General features: G+C 32.8%; 3 protein-coding genes across 3 annotated transcripts in view; 2 read left to right on the forward strand and 1 right to left on the reverse strand.

Moving 5' to 3' along the window:
- The window catches only part of Acn (apoptotic chromatin condensation inducer acinus), a 35,726-nt gene extending 31,461 nt beyond the window's left edge, over positions 1–4,265 (reverse strand). The window contains exon 1 of the mRNA XM_072525809.1: positions 4,109–4,265. The gene's annotated coding sequence lies outside the window, so the exon portion shown is untranslated. The remainder of the gene's footprint in view (positions 1–4,108) is intronic.
- LOC140436747 (synaptic plasticity regulator PANTS) overlaps positions 1–12,600 on the forward strand; it is a 145,315-nt gene that overhangs the window by 466 nt on the left and 132,249 nt on the right. The window lies entirely within an intron of this gene.
- On the forward strand, positions 5,081–8,542 carry IntS12 (integrator complex subunit 12). Its single transcript, XM_072525804.1, has 3 exons — positions 5,081–5,513; positions 5,661–5,790; positions 8,368–8,542. The coding sequence occupies exons 1-3, from the start codon at positions 5,221–5,223 to the stop codon at positions 8,494–8,496; spliced, it is 552 nt and encodes a 183-aa protein (XP_072381905.1). The 5' UTR covers positions 5,081–5,220; the 3' UTR covers positions 8,497–8,542.

A 12,600-nucleotide genomic window follows, 5' to 3' on the forward strand; every position in this document is an offset into this window, starting at 1 on the left:
AGATCAGACCGTGATATAAGTAAAAATGACTCCTTGAAATCAAAATCAAATGTATGTGTTTACTATCTCAACACTGGAGGCATGCGAACAAAAATACAGAGTTTCCAGCAAGCTTTGAGTTGTTCCTGCTATGATATAGTAATGATTGCAGAGACTTGGTTGAATTCAGATTATTCTGATGCTGAATTGGGAGTTCCAGAGTATGAAATTTATAGATGTGATCGTGAAGTGGGGTTAAACACTCTAAAGACACGTGGAGGTGGTATATTAATCGCAGCTAAAAAGAGCCTTTCTACTCAAAAAATCATAGTTCCTCTTGTTGACTCTGACATATATCAGTTATACCTAACATTTAAAATCAAAACTCAAAATTTTGTTATTGGCTGTGTATATATACCTTCTCCATCACCTTCTCAGTCTTATTTAAGACATTGTGAAACTGTTGAATATGTTTACACTAATTTTTCAGATAGTCTGTTTGTCTTGGCAGGTGATTACAACCTGCCACAAGCTAAATGGGGCAATGATGAGTTGGGATTGACAGTGACAGGCACTGGAAATGACTCTGTAAGTATTGTAGCAAATTGCTTTAGTTTCTATAACTTTTTTCAAAAGAATGATTTTTGAACAGCAAAGGAGTCCCATTGGACCTGGTTTTTAGTAATTTGGAATCTATTAATGTTACTCCAGCAGTAGATAAAATTTTTGAGAATAGTTTAAATCACACAGCTATCAGTTTTGAACTAGTGTGTGAAGAAAATTTTGATGTTATGAATTACAAGGAATACTTTTATGATTTCAAAAATGGTGACTACTTTTCAATAAATAATTATTTAGCAAGTATAAATTGGGAGGGACTGTTTCTTAATGGTACAGTTGATAGTATGGTGGTCATTTTTTATGATATAATTTACTCACTGATAGAACACTTTGTTCCACTAAAGAAATATAAAACCTCTACCTTTCCCTCTTGGTTCTCGTCAGAGCTGCGTAATCTAATTATATGTAAAAAACAGGCCCACAAACAATTTAAAATTAGTGGTAGGCAAGATGATTATGACCGTTTTGTGGCTTTAAGAAACCAGTGTGAAATTTTAAGAGCAGACTGTCAGAAACAGTATTTAGATGGGATACAAAATAACATTTCTGATAATCCAAAATATTTTTGGTCTTATATTAAAAGCAAAAGAAATGAGTATAATATACCATCCAGAATGGTCTATAATGATAGGGTTAGCTTAAATATCAAGGACTCTGCCAATATGTTCGCAGAATATTTCTCATTTGTCTACTCAGATGAACAAAAAGATACTTTACCTTTTTTTAATTTTGACAGTTAGATTTGTTTGAGTTCTATAATACTTACAGCAACTGAGGTCTATGATACTATTGCAAATTGTAAAAACCGATTATGTGCAGGGCCGGATGGAATCCCAGTCTATTTTCTGAAAAAATGTATATGTGTACTTACAAAACCAATTTTGTTTATTTTTAACAGATCACTTGGTACTGGTAGCTTTCCCAGTCTCTGGAAGAAAAGTTTTTTAAAGCCGATTTTTAAATCGGGTGCAAGGAACGATATATCAAACTATCGAGCTGTCTGTAATCAGTCAGAGCTGCCCAGGTTGCTTGATTGTTTGGTTAGTAAGAAACTGACATGGAGTTTTAGAAGCATTTTTAATCCTGAACAATTTGGCTTTATGAGAGGGAGGTCAACAGATGCCAACCTAGTTTTGTATGTGAATCATATATATACAACAGCTTTGAAGAGGGAGTCCAGGTTGACTCAATCTATACTGACTTTTCCAAAGCATTTGATCGGGTAAACCATGGGGTTCTCTTACAAAAACTAAGAGCTTTGGGTATTTTGGATCCCCTTCTTCAGTGGATTACAGAATTTGTTAGTGGCCGTACGCAGGCAGTTAACTTGGGAAGTGACACTTCAATTGAAATAACAGTTCCATCGGGCGTGCCACAAGGCTCCCATTGTGGCCCTGTTTTGTTTTGTTTGTTTCTGGTTGATTTAGTACAACAAATCAAAAATTGTAGTGTTCTTATGTTTGCTGACGATGTAAAACTGTTTAGAAAAATTCAATCCTGGAATGATGCTGCTATATTACAGGAAGATCTTAAATCGTTTTATGATTGGTGCACTTTAAACAAAATGTCACTCAATATAAACAAATGTCATAAAATGACATTCTCAAGGCAAAGAAATCCAATTGAATTTGTTTACTACATAAATAACTTGCCATTAGCCTCGAAAAATGAAGTATTAGATTTGGGAATCTGGTTAGACACCAAACTGTCATTCTCAAGCCACATCAACCAAGTAACAAATAGAGCGATGAAAGTGCTGGGATTTATCCAACGCACATCAGTGGACCTGTCTTTGTTTACATTTAGAAAACTTTATTGTGGTCTCGTTAGACCCATTCTGGAGTTTGGATCAGTTGTATGGTCCCCATCATACCACTGTTACATTCAACAGATTGAAAGAGTCCAGAATAAATTTCTGAGGGTAGCAGCCTATAAGAGTGGATACAGGAGAGAGGAATACAACTATCAGTGGGTAAGAGATAGTCTTAACTTACCAACACTTGAGTCAAGGAGGACATTGTTAGATTTATGTTTCTTACACAAAGCTATCAATGCTTTTATAGATTGTCCTCAACTCTTATCGCTTGTTAGTCTTAAAGTTCCTAGTAGAAGCAACAGACAATCAGAAATCTTTTCAGTGCCATTTCACCACACTAATTATGGTATCAATGAACCAACTACACGATTGGTCCGGAGTGCTAATAGCCTACCAAGACAAATGGATATTTTTGACTCCAAAATTAGTTTGTTTAAAAAACGACTAAAAAGTATCTTACAATAAGTTTGTTGTACATCTATATTATTCTTATATGTTTGTATTATTCTGAGGTGTTTGTTATTTTAATAATTTATTGTTGTTAAGGTGTAACTTTGTAAAACTTGTGATTGTTATTTTAATAATTTATTGATTGTAAGATGTAACTTTGTAAAAATTGTAAGTAAATGGATGCCGTATATAAATAAATAAATAAATAAATATCAAACGACAAATAATGTGCCAATAAATGGACCAATTCTCGAACAAAAAGTAAACAGTTTTGCTCAGCATTTTGGTGAACATTTCATTTGCTCAACTAGTTGGATTCAATGCTTCCTAGCTTGGCACAGTATTGCCTTCAGGAAAATGAGTGGTGCAGCTGCCAGTGTTGATAAAAGTACTGTAGAAAAACTTGAAAAAGTCTCAAAAAAACATCTGCTTGAAAGATGCCGGTTTTAAAAACATCTTAACAATATCCTTAGATGAAGTGACTGATGAAGATAAAAATACTTCTTTGGTTCAATTAACCCAAAATATATGACCTTTATCTACTGCTAAAACTGGGGAGTTTATTGATGTAGATAACTCTATTCCAGTTTGTACACTAGCTGCAGAGGATGATATTATACAAGACATTCAAGAAGAAAATGATGAACAGGAAGGCTATGAAGAACAACTAAAAGTGTCAATTTTTAATGGTGGTCTCAATGCTGTTAGTTGTATTATGAAAGATTGTTCTTTTTAATGAACAGTTTCACATGATGCACAACAGAAGTGTTCCAAACAAACCAAAAACACAGCTTTTATGAATAATATTGTTATAGAATCCATATTTTTTAGAGGATTATAAAGTAAATAGAAAGCCATACATAATAATTCAAATTTCAGCTTAAATTTTAAGTCACCTGACACCTAGACCAATACCTAGATAAATATTGGGATATCCAGGATAAATGTATGATTGATTTTTACAAATATAATTTCTATACAATTTCAAATTACAAAATTTCTATACAATTTCAAATTACAAGAATATAATAAAACAAAATAATTATCTTTCAAAACAGTTTTTGTGTATGAGAAAGAATTACTTTTGATATGTATCAAATAAATCTAATCAACTAAAACAAAAAAAATTAACTAACTTTTAGACTCTACATAAGTGACGCCATGTACATAGGAAGACTTACATACCGAACAAAAATATATATTTCATTAAAATATAAGTGAGCTTTAAATTATTTTACTTACAATTGTGATAACTTCGGGTAAGTCTGGCTTCAATTATCTTTATTTTATAGAAACGCGATATTAGTTCAACCTACAAACTTGGTTATCCATATACCATCCATATTCATCAATGTGGTGACACTTGACAACTGGGACTGAACACTGAATTGAACTGACAGCACTCTGGCTACTCTGGCGTGCTCTGGCACTACACCGTGACTGTGACACCAGATTGTCCACATTTGCACACATTTGTTCCTTTAGGCACAGAATAGTAAACAATCAGAATGCCCACTCTGCTTAAAAAAATAAGTACGGGCATCTCGTTCGCACAGACGGAATCAGCCATGTTTTAAACGGAACCAGTGCTGTTCAGTGACATTTTATCTGGTATGCATAGAAAAATTAACTCGGTTTAATTTATTTACGGCAACAATAGACATAATATGCACTATTTTATTTGTACTTTTAGTTGAAGAATAGATTAAATTATTTCAAATGTACTAAATTATTAATCTCTAAAAATTTAAATTACAGTTCTGTCGTAGCTTATCACAAATTTCTCAATTCGAGTCTATGTTTCCGTTTAAAATATGGCGATCGCGTGCTGATAAACATCAAAGGCGGCATCTAAGAGTGGGCATTCTGATTGTTATTTATTCTGTGGCACTGGTTCCGTTTAAAACATGGCTGATTCCGTTTGCGCGAATGAGATGCGGGTACTTATCTTGACAAGCAGAGTGGGCATTCTGATTGACTTAAGACAATAATAGGTTTTCAACAGAAAAAACATATTTTTTAAGAATTGTGTATCATTAAATTAGTGAAAAACATGTTTTGTTGTATTTAGAAAACTGAAAATAAGCTAAAATAAAATTAAACATATCAGCAGAATGTGCAATCGGACCTCGATGGATCGAACAGATATTTTTTGGATGTTGTCCTATTTACACTTTGGCCGAATTTCAATCTTTGTCTCGAAGTAAAGAATTGTACAAAAGAAGAGGAATCACAATCTTATTTAACTTATAACTTCACGCTTAAAAACACAAACTCTTTAATGTCAAATATATTATATAGGTTATGTTCATTGCCCAAAAAAACAATTTAACCAAAATATTTTGAATTTGAGGATGTCAATTTTAAATGAAACAGATTTATATTTCTTAAAATGTTTGGGTTTTCTCCATTCTAGTGCCAACTTGAGAAAAGGCGATACTGTACCTTTACAATGTATGGTGGAAGAGAGTATTAAAAATAAGTATGGAGTTTCGAAAGACTACACTGATATTGTTCAATCCTGGTTACCAGTTCAGGATGATAATTTTACAACTATAACAGCCTTTGAAGATAGCAAAGGTTCTAATTCTGACAATGAACTTGAATTAGATTTATTGAAAGAGGATTTGATGTGTGTAATATGCAAGTAAGTAAAAGTATGTTTTGTTGTTTAATTTAAAAATAAATGGTTTTGTAAACATCTGTAACCCAGAAATTTATTAAAAGACTTACTTTATTTCGAATTTAACCCAACAACTCTCACTTATTGAATGTTAAATTAAAATGTTTTTAGTGGAATGGATGTAGGAGCCCGAAATCGTTTGGTAGAGTGTTCTGATTGTCATTCATTGTATCATCAAGAATGTCATACACCAGTAGTTACAGGAGATTCATTTGAAAACTGGAACTGTTCTAATTGTAAGGTATGTTCTTAAAATATCATATTAAAACTTTGAAAAAGTGAACAACTTTTTATTACTTCTTTGAAGTGTAAGTTTAATATTAAAACTATAAATGCTTATATATAGTTATTATATTAATGTTTACTCAGCGGCCACTGAAAACTACCCGTTTAATTTGTGTTTTCATATCAGAAATCATAGAATGTATCATTAGTACATTTATTTGTGCTTCTCTATAGCAGATGTAACCACAAGATGCCGTACAGTGTAGCCGATTCTTGTTCACAAGTAGCAGTTATGGTCATACAAACCTGAATTCTTCGACGCAGCAATTTTTACTGACATAAAAATTCCAAAAAAATGAGTTTTCTCAATAGTAAAAATTGAGCACAAAATTGTATTGACATAAATTTTATTTACATGTTCAGTTTTGTTACATATTTAAGTGTATAAAATAAAAATTGATATGTTACATTTCATTCCCATTATGTTTCAAAAACTTGGCAACATGGAAATTTATAAAGCATCATAGGGGTAATACTACCGCGTCTGCCGAAACAAGAAACATTCATTTACATAGGCGGTGCTGGCGGGAGTGCTTCTGTTGCCTTTTGTAATTATATTTTTGCGGTTGAAGTTTGTGGTGATAATCCTAGTGTTATTGGAGTTGTTGTTTTATAGTAAATTTTTAATTATATTCTGTGATTATTAAAATATAATGGATGAACAACCGAGTTGTTCCAAGAGAAGACAGCAAAATGTTAATGTCAGAAGAGAAGGTAGTGATACGATATGAAGGAATTGAATTGCATGATGCAGCAAAATGGCATCAAATATTAGCCAAGCGGTCGATATTTGTAACAGTTTAACAAAAGTATCCATTAGCTGTATTTATCATGTGCCTAAAAATGCATCGGAAAATAAAAAGCAAGTAAAACGTAAAAGTAGAGGTAGAAAAAACATTGTGTTGGGTGACAAGACAACACATTTTATTTTCGGAGTAAAATTCCAACACTGAAAAAATTTCTCAAGGTCTCGAAAACAATTACTTTTTACCCAAGATATCTTGTAGAGTATTAATCAGAACTATGCGCGAAATAAACTTTCGACATGTAAAAACAGAAAAAGTGTGTTAGAAAAAAAAAAGAAATTATGGTGTGGAGAAGAAAATATTTTAAAGAAATACGCATACTTCGCAGCATTGAATGGAAAACATATTATTTGAATGAAACCTGGATTAACGAAGGTCATACAGTTGGAAAAGATTGGCAAGATTTAAATGTCAAAGGTAAACGCAAAGCATTTATAGAATGCTGCTTTACAAGATTAAAAGCTCCATCAGGAAAGGGGCGACGTTTAATCATTATCCATATAGGAAGTGATACAGGATTCCTTGATGATGTTTTTCTTCAATATGAGTCAAGAAAAACAGGAGATTATCATGAAGAAATGATTTCCGAAGTATTTGAGTGCTGGTTTAAGAGAATCTTAACAAAATTAGAACCTGGTCAGGTCACGTCAATAGACATTTTAGCGTAACTTCCACGACAGTCAGGTAGCATCATTTTAAGCTGTCTGCAAATTTATTTGTTTGTTTATACCTTTTTGTAACAATCAAACACTGAAAACTTTGTTTTCGAAACTTCAACAAAATTTATTATAAAATCTTATCACTACAGCTGTTTCGGCAGAGTACTTTTCTCAAGTGATCTATTTTTGGTATGCATTTACACAGTATAGTCTTTAACCAAATAGGTTGAGGAGGGGAGAACTGTTTGTCTCAAGTTGGTTAAAGACTATAAAGTGGTTTCATTAAAGACTATACAGTGTAAATGCATACCAAAAATAGATCACTTGAGAAAGGCACCCTGCCGAAACAGCTGTAGTGATAAGATTTTATAATAAATTTTGTGGAAGTTTTGAAAACAAAGTTTTCAGTGTTTTATTGTTACATAAAATGAATTGCCATCAAGTAACAGTCGAATCCATCAATTATAGCCTTTTGCTTATGGCATTCTATATTTTTAGGGAAATGCAGGGAATAAGCCACAAAATATATTCAAATGTTTAATTTACTGACGTTTCGATCTCTATAAAGCGACCGTTTTCAAATATATAAATGATAGATATATTTATTTTTTATAGCTTTTTGCTTGTGGAATTCTGTATTTTTAGGGAAAATTTTGAAAATAAGCCACAATATATCTATTTACATGGTTAATTTACCAACGTTTCGATCTCTATTCCAGAGACCGTTTTTAAAGTTAGAAAAAAAAAGAAAATAAATAATATAAGATATAAATAATATTATATAAATATATAATAATAAACAAATAAAATAAATGTAACTATCGTGTATATCTTTGAAAACGGTCTTTGGATATAGACATCGAAACTTCAGTAAAAACCTGTAAATAAATTTATATTGTGGCCTATTTGGAACAAATAATATTTAAAAAATATAATATAATTAACGTTGAAATAAAAGTGAGTGTACGCCACTGGATTTTAATACGTCTTTCCCCACTTCTCTGTCTTCAAACGATGAAATCACTCTTCCAAATAGTGGAATTATAGTATAAGTTTATTTATTTCTAGGAAGAAGCAAGTAAAAAGGTGAAATTATCAGGTGCAGGAGAGAGCCCTTCTCACAGCAGTAGTCCTAAATCTAGCTCTCAAAAGCAATCTCCTTCAAGTTCTTACAAAAACTCCAGTTATTCCAGGTGAATTCCTGTTCACCCTATGTAAAGTGTTCTATATTTATATATATATATATATATATATATATATATATATATATATATATATATATATATATATATATATATATATATATATATATATATATATATATATATATATATATATATATATATATATATATATATATATATATATATATATATATATATATATATATATATATATATATATATATATATATATATATATATATATATAGTTTTATGTTCTATATGTATATTTTTATAATTGAATTAACTGATTCCGATATGATTTCTTCCTCTTGAATTATGCACACTAATATTAATTTTTTTATTTTGAGTTCTTTTTCCATATTAATTATTTTGAGTTTCAATTTTTATGTTATATTGTAATAAACTAGGAACAAATTCTTGCGGAAAGAATGTAATTATTTCCTAGAGTTATTCAATAAAGTTATAGTAAAAACTAGTTGTTTTTATATTTTTACACACAACTGAGCAACTTGAACCAAAAAAAAAACGAATTATATAAATTTGTTTGATCAGTGCATCATTAAGGCAAGGCACTAATTAGGACATTTATAGCATTTTTGAGGTGATGCAGCACAGCCTGTGTTTTTGTAACCTATTGACACCATTGGAACAGCACAAATTGACTAGTGAAGTGACTAAGCTCATCACACCAAACATGTGACATTGTGGTAGAGAGACAGATTCTCTCATTGCATGTGGCACTTGTCTAATAACAGGGTCATATTGTTTCTATAGCGCATTGTTTCTCGTGCATTTTATAACTTTCTCCTTCCTAAAAAGTTTAAAAACTGTCAGAAGAAAAGTTGATAGAGGCGTAAGAGCTTTATGACACCTAACATAAAAATTATATGAAAGTTTTAGAACCAGATTTGGCAGGATATCGTGACATAACTAAATTTATCATCTTCAGCATCTTCTGATTCAGAACTTAAGTTTAATAAATGTTTTTTTCTTGCATCCGACATTTTCCAATAATGTGAGACCTTATCAAAGTGCATCTCACTATGGAGATGATCGCACAGTACATACGAACTAGCTATCCTTTCAGGTTTAGGAGAGCACAGCCCAAGCAGTGCTTTTACTGTGGTCTTTCGGATACTGTGACACACACGATGTTGGAGTGTGAGCATTAGGCGGATGAAAGAGAGAAGTTTAAAAGAGAGTGTAACTGCAGAATGTTTGATTCCGTGAGAGAAATGGTGGAGAAAATGATGACGGATGAGTGGTTGTGGACACGGATCCACAAATTTATTAGGGAGCTGCTCTCATCAAAAGAACGAGAGGATAGGGAACTCACAACAGAATTTTGAAACAAGAGAGTAGCACCTCGGTAGGGTTCGGACTATCGCAGGCCGAAATAGGAGTGAATGAGAGACAGACGACGCGAGAGAGATGGCATCAACGCTAAGGCAGGGGGTTGAAAGTCTTTGGTGGTTCGTGTGGGAGTGGTTTTACCGACGAATGTGTGGGAGAAAGAATGGGAATCGGGTGATAGTTTTGCCTTAACCAGTACTTCCATCCTGAAGTGTCAAAGGTCTAACTCCCTCGGCCATCTCGTCCTGGCACAATTTCGTTAGGGTATTGGGAACCCAACACTGCCTGGGTGAGTCACAGGTATCTGTATGCATATTTTCCTTCTCTTTAAAGATGTAAAAAAAAGTACATATGAGCTGCATCTCAATTTGCGGTTCTCCACGCAGCACGTACGCGTCGTGTCCCTCATCTCAGGTTACCTCACATGTGCTATATGTGTCTCAATTTGCGCCTTGTTCAAGAGACACAATTGTCATATTCTGCTATCTAAGGTAGATGAGGCTATGTATTCATGGCTAGGGGTGTAAAAAATTCCATAATGCATAAATCATTGATAATCAGTTCTTATTATATTATGTTCATTTAATAAACGTGCAAAAAGCTTTCACAAGAAAGGCTATCGATAAGTGATTCACTTATAGTCCAGGTAGAGGCATTTAAATTTTTGTGTACATCTGTTATAGTCCAGAAAACTTAATGTGCCACTTATGGTGATGGTTCTAGTGACAAGATTATAGCCTGCGACAGCTGTCACATCACTATGCATTCAAACGAAACATAAACTGGTTTGTAAGCTTCCGAATTTTGTGCAGTTGCCATATAGAAGAGAACCATGGTTTATGTTTGCAGTGATTGTAGTACTGACAATGATTTTGAAATCGCAAATAAAGATGAAAATGAAAAGAGTTAATGAAAGCCGATCATCAAAAGAAATAAGCGTTTAAGGAACGAAACTACATGGCAACGAAACGAACAAAAAAAGAAATGAATGGCAGGCCAACAACATAAATCTTCCAAGACTATAAAGGAAAGGAAAGTGCGAGAATATTGTAGAAACTGCCGTTTAAAATGCAATGAAAACAACTTAGGTCCTCGGAGAGCACAAATTCACCGACAATTTTTGAATCATGAGACAACCATAGATAAAAAAAAACAGTTTTTATGTTTTTGTCTTGAAAAAACGTGTATTAACAGAAAAAGAGAACGAACAGGACTGGAAAACGCCACTGTAACTGGAAATATTTTTTTACCATTGAAGGAAAGAGGTTTCAAGTCTGCAGTAAGTTCTTAGCGTTCCGCTAAGTGGAGTTGTAAAATGTGACAAAAGAGGAAAGCAGCCATCTATAAATAAAGTAAAGAATGAGGTAAGGGATAGGATTCGTGAGCATATAATGGCCTATCCATGTGAATAATCACATTAAATAGTAGGACGGCGAAAAAATATTAGGTCACTTAAATATTTCTACAATGTTTAGGATGTTTAAGAATTTTAAGATTTGAAAAACATTCCTTCGGACGAAGTAGGCAAAGAATGGCTTTACAATGACATTTTTAATACAGAATTTAATTTATCATTTGCTGTTCCTTCATGACACTTGTGAAAAATGTGATGAATTTCTAAGACAGTCAAAGTCTGAAGCCTAGCGAGAAACATTATAAGTGCAGGATAACGCTCATTTTTACAGGCCGATAGACGGTACACCTTGGAACAGATAGATAAGGAGATGTCCATCAATAATCCTAGACAAAAAGTTTTAATGATAGATTTACAAAAATGTCTTCCTTGTCCAAAGCTAGCTAATTCTCAAAGTTTTTACAGTCTAAAACTCTGGTGTTTTAATTATACAATTTATGATTCAACGGAAAAACAGGCAAACTGTCTCAATTGCTGCCAGAGGTGGAAACGAAATGGCCTCATGCTTAGTTCAATACATGCATTCATTACCTCAAAGCACAACTTCGGTTCTTATTTGGACCGATAGTTGCTCATATCAAAACCGGAACTTACAATGATTATGTGCTACTTTTATCTACTTTCGAGATATCCACATATAAAAAAAATCACTAACAAATTTCTTTTGCGAGGGCATACGCACATGGAGGTGGGCATTATACACTCAGTTATAGAACGATAGGCTAAAAATGTCCTAATTTTCAAGTTATTACTCCATGGGATTGGTTACAGTTGGCTAGAATTTCCGAAAAAAACAAAGATTTCAAAGTGTATGAAATGACAACTTCTAATTTTAAAGACTTTAATAAACTGTACAATTCTTGCGATTCACCGTTTAAAAATAAAAAGAAAACTGAGAATAACGAAAAATTTTTAATTTCACAAACATCCTGGGTTTCTGTACTTTAAAACAAAAACTTTGATTTGGAATTTCAGAGTGTAGACCTAGGAACATAGGACTTCCACGAAGTGTCTCCAGCAAATTCTATTTCTGGCTAGTGCTTTGATTCCAAGCCAGGATTTTCCCATTTCTTTCCCTTAGTCCAGAACTGCACTTTTGAAAGTTTTTTTAAGGTTTGCCTAATTCTTGCCTTGAGAATTCCAACCAAGTGCTGTCTTGTCAATCTCAGCTGGGAGTCTACGGAGTGTGACATTTTCATTCGAGTACCATTAGGCCAAAATATACGAAGTATTTTTCGTAACGCTGTATTGATGAAAACTTGTAATTAATGTACTACGGGTGCTAATACCTTCTATGTTTCACAGCCATGTTCTGGCTAGTATATGGAACAGATTAGTAGAAGAATT

The sequence above is a fragment of the Diabrotica undecimpunctata genome, chromosome 3 (genome assembly GCF_040954645.1).
Source record: "Diabrotica undecimpunctata isolate CICGRU chromosome 3, icDiaUnde3, whole genome shotgun sequence".
Classification (NCBI taxonomy): domain Eukaryota; kingdom Metazoa; phylum Arthropoda; class Insecta; order Coleoptera; family Chrysomelidae; genus Diabrotica; species Diabrotica undecimpunctata.